Genomic DNA, 18987 nt, shown 5'->3' with positions numbered 1-18987 from the left:
AGGAACCCGGGATCGAACGGTTGCGTGTTGGGCTCCTTTTAATCGCCACTGAATATAATATGATATATGTCCTCAGTCGCTGTCAGAGACATACCGGTAATAGTTAGTTAGTTAGTAATTTGTTTCACACTCTCATATTAAACAGAGACTAGCCAATTCTCGCTTATGAGTGAAATACAGGACATTTTTAAAAACACATACAAAAAACACAATAAAAAATGTTTTTAAAACAAAATATACAAACATTTCTTAAAATATGATTTACTTAAACACAATTGACTGCCGTAAGGAGAGGATTTGGTATGCAAATTTAGCTACCTTATAACAACAGTGGTTACCATCACTCATTAAAAAATTGAATTTGTCATTAGAGGTTAAATCTGCAAGGAATAAGGAATAATATCCTGTTATATCAACGAAGCCCTTTTAGTTCACGGTGCTAGATCGAGGACGAGTGGGCCCTATCCGGGCCCTAGCTGAGTCGGGGGCCTGGTGGATCGCCGCATGAGAGCGCATCGTTACGCCACTGCTTCTATTGCCGGACCACTTTCTCAATTCTATTACTTTTTAAAGCAAATATACACTGATACCTATAAAATATATAAATTCATTATTAATGTACACACCACATTGGCTTTTCAATGTTACATATTTAAATTTAAACCACAATCCACCATGCACTTGTTTTTGTTATTGTTTTTGCATTGCATGGTATATGTACGGTACATTTCAACTTTTTTAACATTCCTAATTTTAGTAATTAAGATAGATTTTGAAAAATTTTAGAGATATAAATATAAAATAACAATTAACTATTAAATTTTTATAAAATCGGCCAAACTGTCATCACCACACAAAGACACGGGTCAAGTCGGCCCTGAATTACTGTACTTGCATTCAAAAAAACTCCCAAGAGGCGGATCCAGATTTTTTTTTTTAACGAGGAGTTACCAATTCATTATATGCCCAGATGTAATATAATTATACAGATAAATCGTATCCAATAATGGTATTATTCATGTTCAGTTATGCTGCTACGAAATGGTGTATAATAATTTGTATGCTATTTTGTATTTTTTTTTCTGTCAAAGAATAAAATTTTATCTAAGTATGCATGTGCTATTCAGGGGCGGCGCCAGGAATTCCCCGTGGGGGTTCTTTTCCCCCTGTACCCCCGCTAGCGCCCGCCCCCGATTCTATTTCCCGACAGGGAAGACATTTCCAACCACGGTGGATCTGAAAATGGGTAGGCTAAGTGTCTAGCCTAGTCCACTTCCACTAAATTTGAATCTTGTGCCAATGGACTGGATGGGAGGATAGATATTCAGTACAGGTTTGCTAACTGCTAGTTTCAGGCATCTAGAGGTGCCATATTTTCGAATTGCTTACCTCAACCCTAACTATGGCGGGGCTAAGGTAGTTATATATTCTATCTACATGCTCACTTTAAATCTTTTGGCCGCCGTAAAAGGGGAGGGGTAGAGGAATCTACAGGTTTCCAGCTGGTATTTCTGGGCATCCAGATGCAGCAATTAAAAGTTATTCAGGAAATGTGGGGCCAGGGGCTGAGATGGATGGGTGGGCAGTTTAACAGCCACATTTTTAATCCCCCACCCCCTTTATTATTAAAGTCCGGACCACTTGCAAAATGTTTCCGATGGCTATTACTGATGTTAAAAAAATGGTTGCCTTCTCGGGTGGGGGCCGATTAAACAGGACCTATGAACATTGGTGGCGTGTTAATTAGCAGCGCATCTTATTATTATAGGCCTAATTATCAAAAACCACTCAGTGTCGGTTGGTATATAGGCCCGTAATTTTAAAATCGTGGAAATGCAAGTTGGAGGTGGGGTTCAGGGGAAGAGAGATTGTAGCGTATAATTTTTGGCAGTTTTGACCTAAACTAAACCCCGTTGGCGTCATCACTTAACCCCTCCCCAACCCCGCTAGCAAATTTTTAACGTAGGATAGTTTGGTAAAATCTCATGAATTATTTATTCTTATAGAACATACTTTGCGAATACGCTATTTTCAAGTTTGTGTCGGCCTCAATGATCAGCTGCTAGCTCTGTGCATCGCGAGAAATAGTGTTCGATTAAAAAAAAATAGATTTTGGGCGAACTGAACAGATACCGGTACAAATGATTAAAAAGTGGCTCTTTTAATAATTTTAGATATTCGTCAAGATTAGATGGGTAAAGGCATCATTATCATCGTCATCATCATCATCGTCATCATCATCATCATCATCATCATCATCATCGTCATCATCATCATCATCGTCATCATTATTATTATTTTTATTATTATTATTATTATTATTATTATTATTATTATTATTATTATTATCGTGAACTTCACGAATACTTCACAGTAAACATAAAAGGTGATTTATTTCTGTTATGCCATTTGTTTATTCTGTTTTGTATGTATTTTCTTATGTTGGACATGAATAAAAATATAAATTTTTAAAAACTGATTTGTTTTTAGGCCATGATATTGCATGACGGATGATCATCTATGATGGATGAATCATTCACGTTAAACCTCGTCTATCGTAGAGCAGACAGTAGTGCCACCATGGCCAGTGGACCGCTTTGATGGGCACAATTTGCGAAATCCTAGCTTCGCTGCATCGAACGAGGTTTCTTAGAAGAGACATTACATAGTGGAATTTAATAAACTTTAATTGAACAACTATTCAGTATTGTATTTGCAAACTGACAGTAAATGTATCACTTCAATGTATCAAATTAATCACCTGTTTTATTTTTGCACTGATTCAAATACAAGGCCCATACAACGGCTGAATCGCGATACAGAGCAGCTGATCATTCAGGCTGACACAGGCTTGAAAATAGCGCATTTTAATTTGAAAAACTATTAAATAGTATTTTGTTTTTACAGACAGACAGTAAATGTAAATATTCAGAATCTACTATCAATCACTTGTTTTATTCTTGCATTGATTCAAATACCCCCGTAAAAAGACTGATGAGGATGATTATGTATAATTCATGACCTGTACCAAACTATCCTACGTTAAAAGCAATTTGCACACCGTTAGCCCCGCCACTGAACATCCGCCCTTCCCTACCCCACCAGTCCCACTGGCACCGCCACTGAAAAAATGAGACACAAACAGATAAAGATAAACGAAATCAGGATATTTTGGGGCATTGCAATAAAGTGAGTATCACAGGAATCGATAGAGAGTGATATTCGATAAAGAAGCTTTGTTAATGATGGATTTCAACTCTGTTCTCTCCGATAGGAAATGTTCCCAGTGGTGTAACGTCTATGCCTCTCATGCGGCGGTCCGCAGGGCCCCGACCCCTAGGGACACCGAAGCAGGGGCCCGACCCATAGGTTCTTCGATCTATAGCACCCTGACAAAAAATGGACTTTGTTGATACATAACACCATAAGTGTCTCTGAAAGCGTGGCATAGACGTGCCATAATCATACATTATCTAATCTCAGCCCCACCAGCGCAACAGCATAATGTGTCTCTGAAATCGACTGTAGGACATATATGATATTATATTCTGTGTCGGAATAAAGAGGTGGTGTGAAACCTATGAGGGCCATTTCCGGCCATCTAGAGGTACCGTATCATAAATTTTCTTACTTTAGCCCCAACCATGGTGGGGCTGAGGTGGTATACACTCTCCAACTGTGAAAGTCCCTCCCTTGCACCTTTATTTCAATACCTGGATCCGCGCCACTGATATTATATCATTTATTCGTCGTTAAAAACATTTAGAATAACAATGCAGACATGATTAATCAACGAACACATATAAAATCCCACGATGGAATTGGCGACAGGGACCCCCCAAAAAGTCCCAGTTTCAGAGCCAGGGCCCCCAGCCTCATCGTTACGCCACTGAATGTTTTAATTGGGCGAGGGTGACTTGCGAGGGTGACTTGCGCTAGAGACTTTTTTTTTCTTATATCTCAACGTACAAAAATATAATTAATATTAAGAAAACACACTGGGGATTTTTAATTACAAATGCCTTTGCAGTCTTATATGGGTTTATTTGATATTTTATTATATGACAAATCCAAAAAAAAAAATAATAATAATAATAAACACAGCAGTGAGTGTTTATAATTCTGAATGATATTCATATTTTTAGATTAACTTTAAAAGAATGGAACTATTCATTTACTTTTAATCATTCCTATAAGGCACCAATCGAAGCAATTAACTTTTCGCTGATTTTGTAAATAATAATAACTATTAGGCTTATGCGTACTGTATACTAATTGGCGAAAGAATATTTTCTTGTTTCTAATTTACTTATCATAAAAATATCCGTCACGGTATTAATCAGTAGGTATGATATAAAGAATCAATTGTGAATTTATTTCATTCTTTTTTTCTAAATCTTCTGTATTCAATGGAATCTGGATCATTGATGCGTCCGGTTATTCTGCCGCGTTAAAATTTTACGATTTGTTTTTATCACTCTTGCGTCGGGTCACTTTGTAATATATCGATCAACGCTTTCTCCGACGTGAGCAATATTCGATCACGGACCAATGGGCGTTTTTCTGCAATTTCTCAGGGGACTTCGATTTAGATATTAATGCCTTACTAATAGCTAATTATTAAGACACCATTGATCGAGATAGTGTGCAAAGGTAACTTTACATCGTCGAAAATCGAGAAGAACAATGACAAGCTGGTGTCACGTGATTCCAAGTAGTAGATATGCAAATATGAAGGCGGAGCTTTTTGATATACTTAAGATAGAAAATAATTTCTTGGTCTTCAAAATCTAACATACAATTGCATACTCGTCGGAAACAGTTTGTTGTACATTATTGTTAGAAATTTTGAAAGGAACAGCGTCAAACTTTGGTACACATAACCGCAGCGAATTATCATCAGATTTCGTATATGGCTACAAGGTGAGATAGGCCTTACTCGGGGTATTTGTTTCTGTATTTTTTTTAGGTTTTCGGTAAACATTAAAGTTCTGTAAACATTAGGTAACACATGTTGGAAACTCTGCAATTTATATATTATTAAATTTTGATATAATCTTACAAGTTTTGATATAATTATATTACTCTATATATGCCTATGTTAATTGTATCGACTGTTTACTTGGTAGGTTTTCTTTAATTTATATATATCTATATATATATATATATATATATATATATATATATATATCGTTAAAGAAAGGTAAATACCAGTGTTCGAATAAAGGACATGATAATACATCGTGTGAACGGTGTACACAGCTATCTTGATTTATATTTTACATATATATATATATATATATATATATACTATATAATATATATATATGAATATAGTAGGCATATTCACAAATGAATCTTACTTAGTGTACACCTGCAGTCCAGTCTTGTTCTATATAGACTAGCGTTGTCCGAGAGCTCTGGTTCTATTTCTGGCTGTCTACTTATCGTTTACTTTTTAGCTGTTGTTATTCAAATTTGTATCTCTGTCGAGAATTTTCAAATTTGATAGGCCCCTAATAATATAAAATAATAAATACATTTACACAGCTTGTAGATATAAATACTATGAGGCATATAATTATTAGGGCAGCCCAAATACGTTATGCCTTTAGTCCTTAGATGTACTACTTATAGGCCTATATATTAATTATTTCATTATTTACGAGAAATGGACGCTGTTAGTATGTTTACAGCTAACAATGTTCAGAGGTCAAAGGTGTAAGTTAACAATGTTCATGTCAAAGGTGTAAGTTAACAATGTTCATAGGTCAAAGGTGTAAGTTAACATGTTGCCTCCTGGTGTATTTTGCCAGTTTTTGGAAATATCTAAAGATGATCAACTTTATTGATTTTTATAGTGTCAGTATTCTCAATCTGATTCTTATCTTACCCTTTCCTCTTCAAATCAGGCAATATTTCTTATAAAGGGAGTAAGTGTGATTACTATAATAACTTTTGACCCTAATATTATATGGTATCTGACTGAGTTAACAGACAGAAGTAAAATGGATCTTATAAGGGAGTAAGTGTGATTACTATAACAAATTTTGACCCTAATATAATATGGTACCAAACAGACAGACGTACAATGGCGGTGTGTTTAGCTATAAGCCAGATTGTAAGCTTCCAATTTTTGAATATGAATACAAAATATAATATGTAATGACTGGATTAATAATGAAAGTCATATTATTTCCGTAAAAAAATATAAATATATAAAAACAAATTTACACTACGCAAAGACTGTCAGTTAAAATATAGTCGTTACAATTGCACCAAGATTAGAACGTTCTGTGCAACAAAACCCTAAAGATAATATAATCGACAATGTTGAACAATTGACTCGAACCTACGACTTCTTAGTTGAAAGCCTTAATCGTCTGCACTGACTGCTCACATCATGACATTTAGGGCAAAAAGAGGTTGAGCAGTGGCTGTCGGGTATAATCAAATGTTAAAAACGTCACCGAGAGGTGTGGTTATCTAATCCTCTTTCAACAGACTTAAAATCTAAAAATTACACGAAAATAAATAATAATACATTTGACCAAATAATTGCACATAAGTATCAATAAAATAAAAAAATAGTCTTAAATATTGAAAAAAAAAACATTGATTAAGCCTAAACAGATTTCATATACAATCAATAGTTTAAAAAAGTTAAAAATTGTATTAAATTAATGAGAATTAATTGAATTCAATCGCTTATACAGTAGAAGTGGAATTGTGGTTTGGGGCTTAAAGTGCTCGGTTTACAATCCCAGGGTCTTAGGTTCAATCTTTAACCGTTCCACAAAGCCCTGCTCCTTGGATATTGTTGCTATGGTCCCAAAAAGCGACGCCGTAAACGTTTGCAAACCGTGAGCGTGTTTGCGGTCTTTGTTCTGATTGGTCACATGTCAAGTTTGATTGACACTCTGTAGTGAGAAAGGTCAATTTTTAGAAAATGTCCTGATTTTTCTAGATTGCTGGATGACCAGCGTTAATAAATATAAAATGTATTTTTAATATCAATTTATATATCAATTAAATTAAGTATTTTTTTTTTTTATAGAAAATGAAACAATTGAACTATGCAAACATTATAACAGCAAATTCATTTATCCACATGTTTATATCATGCTAAATAAACGCCTAGAAATATTTATATATATATATATATATATTTATATATATACAATGTAGAATACAAAATAGGCCTATACAACGTAGACATAGGCCTACCACATAAATCACCTTACGCAATCAGGAAACTATATAAAAACACTTTAAAATTGGGGTTTTTTTATTGAATGCGGAAACATATATCTTTTTTTAAATTGGTTTTTAGATCCTTCTCTGTCGATCAATTATATTTAACTCGATTGCCGTTCCATCATCCTAAAAATGACCAATTTGCACATTATAATTTGAATATAAATGACACACATTTCATAATTTTAATTAGGTATTTAACTATATTCATAGATTTAGTCACAAGTGATGAAGAATGCCTCTTAATATTGCCCTTGATAATTTCGCTGTCTTTAAGGATGATACTGTTTTTGGCGCGAAATCTCCAGAGTCTGGCGACAACCGCCATATTTTCTGTGACGGAGTGCTCGACGATCTCGATATAAATATAATTTACGAGCAAACAACTAGATTGGATATAGCATAGGGTATTGACACTCCCAAACGTATTAACTGGTCTCTGAGTTTTTCATTTATTAGTAGATTGTGTTAATAAATCATATTGTAGTTGAAAGTTTAGGATTCAAAATACTTTCTCTTGTCTGCATATTATTGTTATTTGATATTCATGAACTTTTTAGATGATAAACATCAGTTATTGGTTTGTTGAAAACAATTAGATGTGTCTAAATGTATTATGGCATAGATCATACATGAACAAATCTGGCAAGATCTGGTTTTTAGTTTAATTGCGACATTTAGGCTATTATATCGCTATTTCATGAAGATCAGAGCGTTTTCAGTGTAATACGGTACCGGTACTGTTGAAAAAACAAAAGCGACCGCTCACCGGTCCGCGCGTTCCTCCACGCTTAAATATGGTACAGGCGCAAGTTATTATATTGGGTGTTTTTTTTTTTGTGGAAGAGCTTATAAAGATAGAAATTTTTAAATAATTAGAATGTTTATTTGTACAAAACAAATTGTTTTTTAGAATGTTCGTTTGTACAAAATTTAATTATCTTAAAATTGAAAAAAAAAAATTCTTAAAATTGGGGGAAAAATGAACATGACGCGATTCGAACTCAAAACCTTAAGTTCTTTAGAACACATCCTTAACTGAGCCATCCATGCGATGTGCCCTATTAATGGTAATGGCAGTAATGTACAGTCCTTGCTGAAACCTCTGTTTTGTTTTGTAGGTAGGCCTATAGGGGGAACCCTGGGGTCCAACTTAAAAAAGGCGATGAACGTTTCACCTCTAGTTTATGTGTACAACATTTACAATGAATTGACACAAATGGATATCTTGTATTTATCTGAATATTAGCTGCTAATCACGACGTAAAGTTGGGTAGTGAATGAAACTGCTTGACTGTGACATATAAAATAATAGTCAAAAATTAAAATACAATAAAGTGTTCGAAATATCATATTGACTTGTTAATAGGCATACAATGTTAAACATCACAACTCAATAAACTTCACAGGCTTGAACGATTTTCATTCCAAATTTAGTCTGCATAATTTCATTTCATATATGAAATTGTTCTGTATAATTTAATTTGAGGTCTGAATTTACTCGTGAGCAGTGTAGGCCCTGCGTAGGAGTTTTGCGTCAATGGTGTAATGACGTATGATTTGTGTAGGTCCTAGGTATGGACACATTGACTGATTTATACTCCTCAATCATTTTTCTCGTCAGTTGTCACATCGGTGTGAATTGGATTTATTAGGTGTGAACTGCAATGATAACCCTACAAGTCAGAAGACTTTTTTCCAGTTTGGTTCTTCTGGTGGTAATTGGACAGTAGGGACGGTCCTCTAATATTTTCCGAAGAGCATACTATTCTACGGGCACACATGAGCAATAGCACACGGGACCGACGTCACCAGACAAGACATCATATTGTATAAACATTAACCTATGTTATATTGGGAAATGACAGCGACAATTTTCAGATTAAAAGCAATAGGGCCGGCCGGCCGGCCGTATAGCCTCATAAATAAGAAAATTAAATCTTTTCACTTTTAAGCATCTATCATTCTTATTAAATTATGATTTGCTCTACTTAAAATGAGCCTCAATATAAAATGCATCTTAAGTTTTAAATGCGCATTAGCATTGTGTTTCCGTCCGCGTCGGACAGCAAATGCATCCACTTACAGGTGATTTAGCTCATGTTAAGGAGTTAAACTTTAGTGTACTCATAAGACATCTCTGTAAAGTGGTTATGTAATAATGTTCTTAATAAACACCTTAACAATACTAATTACAGTATACAGATAGTTAAGCGTCTACTCTACGGTTATTACCCGAAGATTTTTTTTTTTTCTTAGAGATCCTCTCATAAGCTACCGGTTTCTCTATAGGCAAGAACAATTTATGATGAATCAATAAAGAAAAAAAAAAGGTATATCCAAGTTGAGCATGAATGATGGGACCCTCGCCCCATATACACAATATGAACGTGCACGAAAAAGAAGTCAGTAGGTCTGTAATAATAGGATAGTGATTTAAAAAAAAAAATTTAGATTGCTGATTTTGTATATAATTACCTGTCCTTTTCCCATCAATTTTATGTTATTTACTTTTTATCTCCATTCACTAGTTCTATGTTTTTAGCATTATTCATTTAATATTACTGTTTTATAATGAAGGTATTCATGATTAATAATAATAATAATAATAATAATAATAATAATAATAATAATAACAATAAATATTTTTGCTTATATAGCACATGATGCTAAAGCCTCAATGCGCTTAACAATAAAAATGAAAATGCCAGGAGACAAAATTTAGGAAAAGTACATGTTAAAAAGGGGAGTTTTTAAAGCTGCCTTAAAATCTACATTGGAAGTTGGCTGTCGGATTAAAGAAATAATTAAACAAAAACTATGGTAACAAGACGAATAAACATACAGAATACGGTAATTAGATGGTTACTGAATCGGCATGTAGAGAAGCTCAGTTCATATTGGACTTAACTTGAGTTACACTATAATACTATAGTACAGTTAATTTGGTGTGTTATATCCAGTTATTTAGGATCTGGTTTCTGGTGGGTTAAAGCAGACTTCTTTTAAGGACTCTAAATATAAGAGTAGCCTATAACAGGAGGGGTAGGGTTTTATTTTCTCCATGGTCTCACCACCGCAAATTAAGACACGTTTTAGTCACGTAGGCCATCTCACCGTTAACTGGACATCGTTGAATGAGAATGCTTACTCTAAAGTGCTATCCACTCTAGGATAATTATAATAACTAGCAAGAGGGCAGCATGCACAGATTTTTTTTTTTTTTATGCGTGAAAACTTATTTTACGTTAGAAATAACGTTACAGTTTTGTGCATAACACATCTTACTGTACAATTATATGTTTCTAAAATTAATTTCAAAACTAAATAACATTGCAAAGTTTTAATAACCTTGTTTTCTGACATACATTATTATCACAATGTTACGAACGTCATATAACGTTTGTGTTTGCTGAGTAGCTTGTAGAACCAAATAAAATCTTTATCTATTAAGACTAAGCTAACCCTCATGTGGAGACCGTACCATGAGACCACCCTACATTTTCAGGTTCCAATAGTGGTCTTGGATTGGAGGGCGAACTGTATACAATTTGTGAGCAATTTTGTAATAGTATCTTTTCTTTCTGACAAAATCAGATTTTTTATCCATTTTGGCGGCTATACTTTAATATTTTCTTCTTCAAGTTTCAAAACCGTTTTTATTCGAATAATCGGCCCGGGGCGTTTATTGTTGAGAAGGGGTGATTATTCGAGATGGCGTTTATTGACTTTTCTTTTTTGGTGTAAAATGGATATGTACATACTCAAATAAACGCCCCTTAATTTCTACAACTACGATAATTACTGTGATATTACGTGATCCTAAAGACTTATTAATCCCAGCCAGGTTAAGAAAAATGTAATTCTGCTGGAGTAGAATATTAACAGAATGTGTTGTGAATGATGTTGCTTCCATTGGTTTTGTTTACAGTCATTTAGTTGGCGTTTATTCCAGAAAAAATAAAAGCCTCAGGGCGTTTATTCGAGGGAGGCGTTTATTCCAAATGAGGCTCTGGAGTTTAATTAAAGCTTGGCTTATTCGAATAACTAATTACGGTACATATGCAAAACGTGCTTTAGAATATACCAAGCCCTCTCAACATCACGTTTTGTGGCAGCTCAGTATATACTTGTTTTATCTATACAATTAATTTCTTTTTTCTCTTTTCTTACTTTAGTAATATGGACACATTCAGCTTAAGTAGATCGTACTATATTTTAATAGTGGTATTCATTGCAGTATGTATCTCCACAGTATCCCCAGCCGGGGTAGCACATCGTATAGTGGATAAGAGAGGCCCGAGAGGTAAATAATTGATTTGGTTTACCTTGTAATAATCATAACGATGATTATGGTGATGATGACGATAATGATGGTGATAAGAATGATTAAATATTATTAACAGTAATGATGATGATGATGATGATGATGATGATGATGATGATGATGACGATGATATTTTAGGAACTGTTTTGATGATAATAATGTTTGAGTCAGATCAGGGACTTTTATAACCAACTGCACGCAATGCTGAGAAGGGTTTGCCAGTTACCGTACAATTTTACCCTAACAATTAGCGGGTACCGCTTTAAAACCGACTTTAAAGAGTGTAAAACATAAAGTGCCATGTCCAGTGATACAAACGCAATGTACAGCGTGAGTTTAAGATTCAAGATTCAAATATTTAATGCTACTTGAGCCATCGAGGGCAATTATCGCAATTACAAATTCAACAATTGAAATAACAATTAAAAACGCCATTTTCTTAAGCAAGAAAATAAAGTAAACTTAAAAAATAAGAGCTTCCTTAATGTCTGAAGAGGTGATTAGCGGGATCAAGGGCCAGGTCGTAGCCAGACTAAAGGCCAATGGCAAAAAAGATGGAAAAGACCGGAGTTACGAGCAGGTAAAGGAAGAAAAGATGAATGAGGAGAATGACGCAAAGAAGTAAAACAAGAGTGACGTTGGGGGAGACAATTGTGTAATGGGTGGTCTGGGTTCTGGACAATTTTTGAAAGAAGACGGTTGATGAAGAATTTCTGCCTAGATTTATACAGAATTATATTGAATCTAGAGAAGATGAAAATATAGTTATTGGAAGAAGCAGGTGCAAATAGGGTTTCAATAATAAATAAAGAAATAAATAATAAAGATCACATTTAGGTAAGAGGTCAAAGACAGGACAAGCATATTCTGGGTTGGATATGTGGTAAATAAAGGAGGAGAGACAGACTAAGGGAGTGTTTAAATTTAAATAGGGGGCCCATTGAAAGTTTTCTAAGGGTCAATTTATGTACAATTGCGTGTGTGTGCCATTTTAAATAATTTGTGATTGTGATACCCAAGTATTTTTAATTTCGGAGACGGATTCAACAAGCCGTAGAGAAAAATAGGGAGGAAGAGGATTGGACTTACAGAAGTTGATGTTCATGAGTTTACATTTGAAAGGGAAATGGATGTAAGTACGCTGTCTCTTATACACATCTAGATGTGTATAAGAGACAGGAAGTAAAACAAGAGTGACGTTGGGGGAGACAATTGTGTAATGGGTGGTCTGGGTTCTGGACAATTTTTGAAAGAAGACGGTTGATGAAGAATTTCTGCCTAGATTTATACAGAATTATATTGAATCTAGAGAAGATGAAAATATAGTTATTGGAAGAAGCAGGTGCAAATAGGGTTTCATTTTAAATAATTTGTGATTGTGATACCCAAGTATTTTTAATTTCGGAGACGGATTCAACAAGGGAGCCGTCGAGAAAAATAGGGAGGAAGAGGATTGGACTTACAGAAGTTGATGTTCATGAGTTTACATTTGAAAGGGAAAAAATTAAGCCGTTATTTAGAGACCAATATTGTAAAAGATTGGCAGCAATTAGGCATGTAGTCGAAGCGAGGGGCTTGGCAAAAAAATTGTTTTTTTTTAATTAAACCAACCTTTTCAGGACCCGTAAGCTAAAATTATTGTTGTTATGGAAAAATTAGAAGTCGGGAAAGCTCATTTCCCACTATCTAGGAATCAAAATTTTCTGGGGAGGCCCCCGGACACCCCCATTCTTTTTGGGTTTTTTAAAAACATATTTACCCCTCCCCCTAAATTTGAATCCAGGTCTGCCCCAGTTTGATATTAGGTCGTCAGCAAACATGGATACGGTACAATTAAGGGATGTATTAATTAAAAATTAATGTATTAATAAAACATAAAAATAATGTAGGACCAAGTTTGCTATCCTGGTTAACCCATGGTAGTTTTCCAAATAATGAGCCATAGAAGGAAGCTGGATTAGAAAAGTTAGATTTGGAGTTGAATATTTGTTGGTTAACATTCAAATCCTTTGGCCCTGGGTTTTCAATTATTGTGACAGAAGTAGTGGTGGTGCCAGAAATTTGTCCGGGCCCGGGTCCGAACCAAAGGGCTGACGAAGCCTCTGTCGACGGCCTGGAATAAAAAAAAATCCATGGTAGGCTTTATGGGGAGAATTATGATGGTTTATTGTGGTCTAAAATGTGCTTTTAGACCACAATATTAGGGATTGGCAATCAAAAGAATGTTATTTGGAGCTAAAATTTTTTTAAATGTTGATCGTCGGACGACAGGGGAGTCCAGGTCTGTCCGACGGGAGGGGGTTGACAAATACTCCCGCTGGCGACACCACCTGACAGAAAGATATCTTCATGATTAAAAATACCACAACCTAATTCTCATTGTTAGACTTAGTTTTAAAATATAATGAGTTCGTGACAGAAAAGTATATTTCTACTAACATTTACTCAGTACAAATATTTAAAAAGTCAAGCCACAACCACTGTTCCCTACACATAGTTTTTTCAACCTTTTTTTTTGTGTGTGTGTCCTCTAAAACTATTTATTGTGGGTGTTAGTCTATTAAATCATAAGTATTCTGAAATTAATCAATTCTAAAAATAGAGTTCTTTTCATTTAAAACAAGTCAGCTTCATGATTAATTGTTCAAAACATTTCTTCTAAAGAATGAAGTCAGCTATAGCAATAAATTACATAGTCGATAAAGTTATTTGTAAATTGAGGTTTTCTCCGTTGGGAAAAATAGTACGCATTTATTTGATATTTTAAATATTCCAGCATTTCATATCTTGACGTTAGAAATTGTATTAATTTGTTTACCCGGGTCTCCGAAGACGTCTGGAAAAAATATGAACGACCGCCTAATGTTATACCATTCACGTAAATAAAAATAAAGTTTTTTGAATTGTTTTCCAGTTCAGGTTTGTCAGTGTGGTTCTCTGAGTTTGCAAAAGTGTATGAAAGTTTTTCTTCCCGCTTGTTGTGTACAACATTCGTCGCTTGGTGGCAGTATAGCCTGTGCACCGATGGGTAAGAGATCAATGGATGTAAGTACGTGATATGCGTAAGAGAAAAAAAAAACACGAATCTATATAATCAAGGACTTTATAAAAGTCCTTGATATAAATGAGTATTTTTTCTTTAGGCGCACAAACATACGCCAAGCCCTGTCGCAAGACAGACATAGGCCTACACACACGATGCTTTTACACAAACTAAATCTCAATGTGAGGCTTACGGAGTGAGAAAAAGTCCTGCAACACTGATATGAATTGAACCCAGGATCTTGGGATTGGAAGGAAAGCATCTTAACCACCAAGCTATTCAACTCCACTCTTTAGGCATATTTAAAGAAATACATTTTCTAATATTAACAAAATAGAACAATAATCTATATAGGCCTACCTTTATAATACATTAGGCGAGTGGAGTTGAAGTTTAGTCGTGGAAAAACCCAGGACCCTGATACTAAAATGCAAGCATCACAACCACCAAGCTACAGCTCCACTTTACATGTACTTGATAATTTTAATTATTTTGCGTTTCATACTCAACAGCCAGTAACTTGCTGTCAAAAGCATGATAAAAATAGACATAAAAAATGAACATGTAGTTTTTGATATTGTGTAAGACTACGTAATCTATGTTTATTTCTTCTACACCAATTAATAATTCTATCTTTTTAGGATGAATTATTTTCGGATCAGGGCAGTGAGGATGAAGAAATGGACATATATAACGAATTTAACTTCATTAAAAGCCTACTTGCATCAAGGAACCTTTTAAATGCAGAAAAAGGTGAGTTTTTACGTTACTAAATTAATGCGATTCAGAACATTACGGCCTACAGTTGCATCTATAGATATAAAAATGATCTGCATCCGGAGTGGCGTAACGACGAGTCATGGACCTCCTGAGAGCTCACAGTCACGGGCGTTACGCCACTATCTGCATCACAACCAATTACAGACGGATAGTGAAGAACATTTACATTTTAACATTTACAGAGGATAAATTACCTCTAAAACACGTGGCTTTGTATTAATGGTATCCGATATGGCGTCATCATTTTCATCATCATAACTATCATCTTGTCATAGCTCCAATTTAAAAATTTGTTTTCTGACACTTTTGATGATAAAGCAAGAAACCAAGTAAGAGCACCAAGTAATTATAATATTATATAGGCCCCTATTTTAATATTTGTCATCGTCATGTCAGTTAGGAATATAGCCTACAAATATCAATATCAAAATACGAAATGAGGTTTGCCCATCGGAATATTGTAATACTTATCGACATTGTAAATGACGATGTTGTTGCCAAACACGTTAGGAAATGATACTAATTGTTCTATTTTCATTTCCAGTCCCTCTTCTATTACAAAACGAAAGCAACGAAGACAGGTTTTGAAGGGAAGGAGAACGTCCAGCGCAGATTTAGACAGAGGTCAAGCAAGCCTATCCCCCTCCCCCAAATTGGAATGACAACACGTTAAACAATTCTTGTAAAATGCTGTATATTATAGATATCTTCAATAAAACAAAAATATGCAGACCAATATTTTATTGCAAAAACGAATTTTGCTTTTATCCAAACATTTTTTGTTTAATAGTTATAGGAATCGGTTTATTTCATGGAAATCAAGTTTATAAAACATATGGATCAGATAGTATAATGGAATAATTGATCATTTGGCAAAGTCTTCCGTGAAAAATTATTTTCTTTTTTCTTACATAATTTATGATAAATGATTACATTCGCTAAAAAAACTTATTCCAGCGATTAAATTAGATAACAACGCCAATTTAATGTGTGACTAATAATGATTCTGAAGTTTAAGACGTTTCGATTTAAATTTGAATGGAGATGTGTAATTCCTGAATTTTCTATGCGATTCTCAGCATAAACATCCATGTTAAAATTAAACCAGTTGGTCAGATGCGGTGTTTGTTCTTTAGTCATTGAGGTCTATAAACAGGGAAGCAGATGGTCTGAGGATACATAATTTTAAGCACATATTTGTTCATTACGCAAAATAAGCCATGTTTTGCTTGGTGGTATCGGCATACTTTGTCTATACTAAAATAGACAAGCAATATCGAGGTTACTGGACGTGTCAGTGTTAGTTATTAATCAAAGCAATAAAGCATTATGTGCACCATAAACAACGTCACCTGTAATGTATACCCAGTGTCGTAACGTCTATGCGCTCATGTGCGTCGGTCCGAAGGGGCCCCTACCCATAGGGTCCTCGACTTAGCACCCTGACCCAAAAGATCCCTGCTCATACATAACAGCATAATGTGTCTCGGACATCGACTGTAGGACATATATCATGTTATATCCAGTGATGTATTATAGGGGGGGGGGGGGGGGGGTGGTCCTAAAATTGTCAAAATTAAAAAAACAAAAGAAGGAGAAAATTATATTCAAATTGTAAGTCTATAAGTGCCATTTTCCTGCCATATAAAGGTGCCATAATCATATCTTTTCTTGCCCCACCAGGGTTGGGGCTGAGGTGTTAGGACCCTCCATCTGTGAAAGTCTATCCATGGGCCTCCTATTTAAAATTCCTGGATCTACCACTGATATCATATCACTTATTTTGTCATTTTAAAAACATTTAAAACACAATGAAAAACATGATTAAAAAACGAGCACATTTAAAATCCTACGATAGAATTGGCAACCGGTACCCAGAAAGGGCCCCAAGTCTCAGAAGGGGGGGGGGGGAATCATTTCTTTAATAAATGAAACATACGCCTATCATAATTTGGCCTATATACTGTAATACTGATATGAAATGGCTGCTAATGTATTTTATTATGCTGAAACAATTATTTTCAATACATCGTAACTTGGCCTTCCAGACAGAAAATTTGAGACTTGCTCTTCTAAATATCTTATTTCTTAAAAATGGCATGGTCTTTTTTAAAATTAGGAGCAACACCTTCATCGCAGAAAACTGGTTTATATTTAACAGGAAAAGGAAACCTGTTGTACTAATTAGAATACGAAAGAAACAGAACATGAAATATAAAATTCCAAAAAAATAGGACTCAAATGCCAACCAACGTGTTTTAGAGGCAGAGAGATTAGAAACACCGAGTCTGTACCGAGCAAAGAACTATAGTAAACTCGGTCACGACCGGTCGATTGATTAATTAGTTGTTAAATTTAGACAATTATGTTATAATAAGTTGATGTTTTGGGGGAGAGAAGGTAATAAACCATGTGATAGTTAAGTATTTGCTTAATTAACGATGACACGTTTTAGCTTAAGATAAGAAAGTGCATTAGCGTCCGTTTTGATTGTAACTTCGTTATAATATTTATTTTTTTTGTTGTCTTTTTTTTTTTTTAACTGTTAATAGTGTTATCCAAATGTAAATAGTTGATCGAAAGCCGAAATAAATTGAGATGAAGAAAGCAGAAATAAAAGGAGGAAAAATCCACAAGCAGTTTCACATTTTTTATTATTCTATAAACTCTGCACACAACTGTATCTTTGGCAAAACATCGCCAATTGCACAATATACATTTTGGCTTCAATTTCTAGTACTTAATAAATAAACTAAACAATTTTAGTATCAACATAAAAAAAACATTTAAAAGATTTTTTTTGTATGTTTCAGTGATATTCGAACACTTTTATATGCCTACGTATAGGCCTTTTAGCGTTTTATATCCAACAAAAACCTTTGAGTAATAAGTAATCTCGTTCGATTAATTCAATTGATAATTTATAGAATTTCATAATTCAGTAGGTCATGTGTTGTGTGTTCATTTTGTATTAGCACATACATCGTTATTGCTATTTTTCATACGAAATTCAAGTTTCTTTTTTAAAGAAACTTTCCTAAAAATAAAATTTAGAGCACACTTTCGGAGTACTAGTCTCAGACAGATTTCGGCCCCAGAATTCACATTCACCCAGTGGCGTAACGACTATAGGCTTTCGGGGGTAGGAGGGGGCCCGAAACCCCATGGCCCCCAGTCCAAAGGGGCTCCGGATCGTGTGAAAATAATAGTCACACAATAGGACTAGGCCTATGATTACTATATTCATTAACGATACTAACATTGCCTTTAATTTAGTCTTTTCAGCCTTCATATTCCTGTTTTAGGTTAGCGAATCATGTACTGAAATGGGCACCAACACGTTTTCGCCCACGAGCCCCATGACTCGTCGTTACTCCACTGAATTCACCCTACAAAAGGTCATGGGGCTAAATCTCTGTGAAACCAACTTTTGGCATATAAGTGAGAGTTCCATGTCGTCACTATAATAATTTATACTGAACCCGCGTGTAGGCCCGTTAGATAATAAATTAAAATACACTTTGCACAATTATACAGATCCTTATCTGCCAACAATATATGTTTTAGTTTTCACACATCT

General features: G+C 34.7%; 1 protein-coding gene across 1 annotated transcript; it reads left to right on the top strand.

The window, feature by feature from the left end:
- Window positions 1-4771: 4771 nt before the first annotated feature.
- LOC117122467 lies at window positions 4772-18040 on the top strand. The gene is made up of 5 exons (XM_033268051.1): window positions 4772-4923; window positions 11436-11563; window positions 14499-14629; window positions 15269-15380; window positions 15952-18040. Exons 1-5 carry the CDS (start codon window positions 4913-4915, stop codon window positions 15993-15995), a joined length of 426 nt encoding a protein of 141 aa, XP_033123942.1. The 5' UTR covers window positions 4772-4912; the 3' UTR covers window positions 15996-18040.
- The last annotated feature ends 947 nt before the right edge of the window (window positions 18041-18987 follow it).

The sequence above is a fragment of the Anneissia japonica genome, unplaced genomic scaffold, assembly GCF_011630105.1.
Source record: "Anneissia japonica isolate Jap-2015-1 unplaced genomic scaffold, ASM1163010v1 scaffold275_len1219475_cov178, whole genome shotgun sequence".
Lineage (NCBI taxonomy): Eukaryota > Metazoa > Echinodermata > Crinoidea > Comatulida > Comatulidae > Anneissia > Anneissia japonica.
This window is presented reverse-complemented; position numbering and strand designations above follow the sequence as displayed.

Excerpts from the sequence above, each read along its gene's own strand:
- LOC117122467 (XM_033268051.1), top strand. Across the intron at positions 14,630-15,268 it reads TGGGTAAGAGATCAATGGAT|GATGAATTATTTTCGGATCA; the intron begins GTAAGTACGTGA and ends CTATCTTTTTAG. Across the intron at positions 15,381-15,951 it reads CCTTTTAAATGCAGAAAAAG|TCCCTCTTCTATTACAAAAC; the intron begins GTGAGTTTTTAC and ends TTTCATTTCCAG.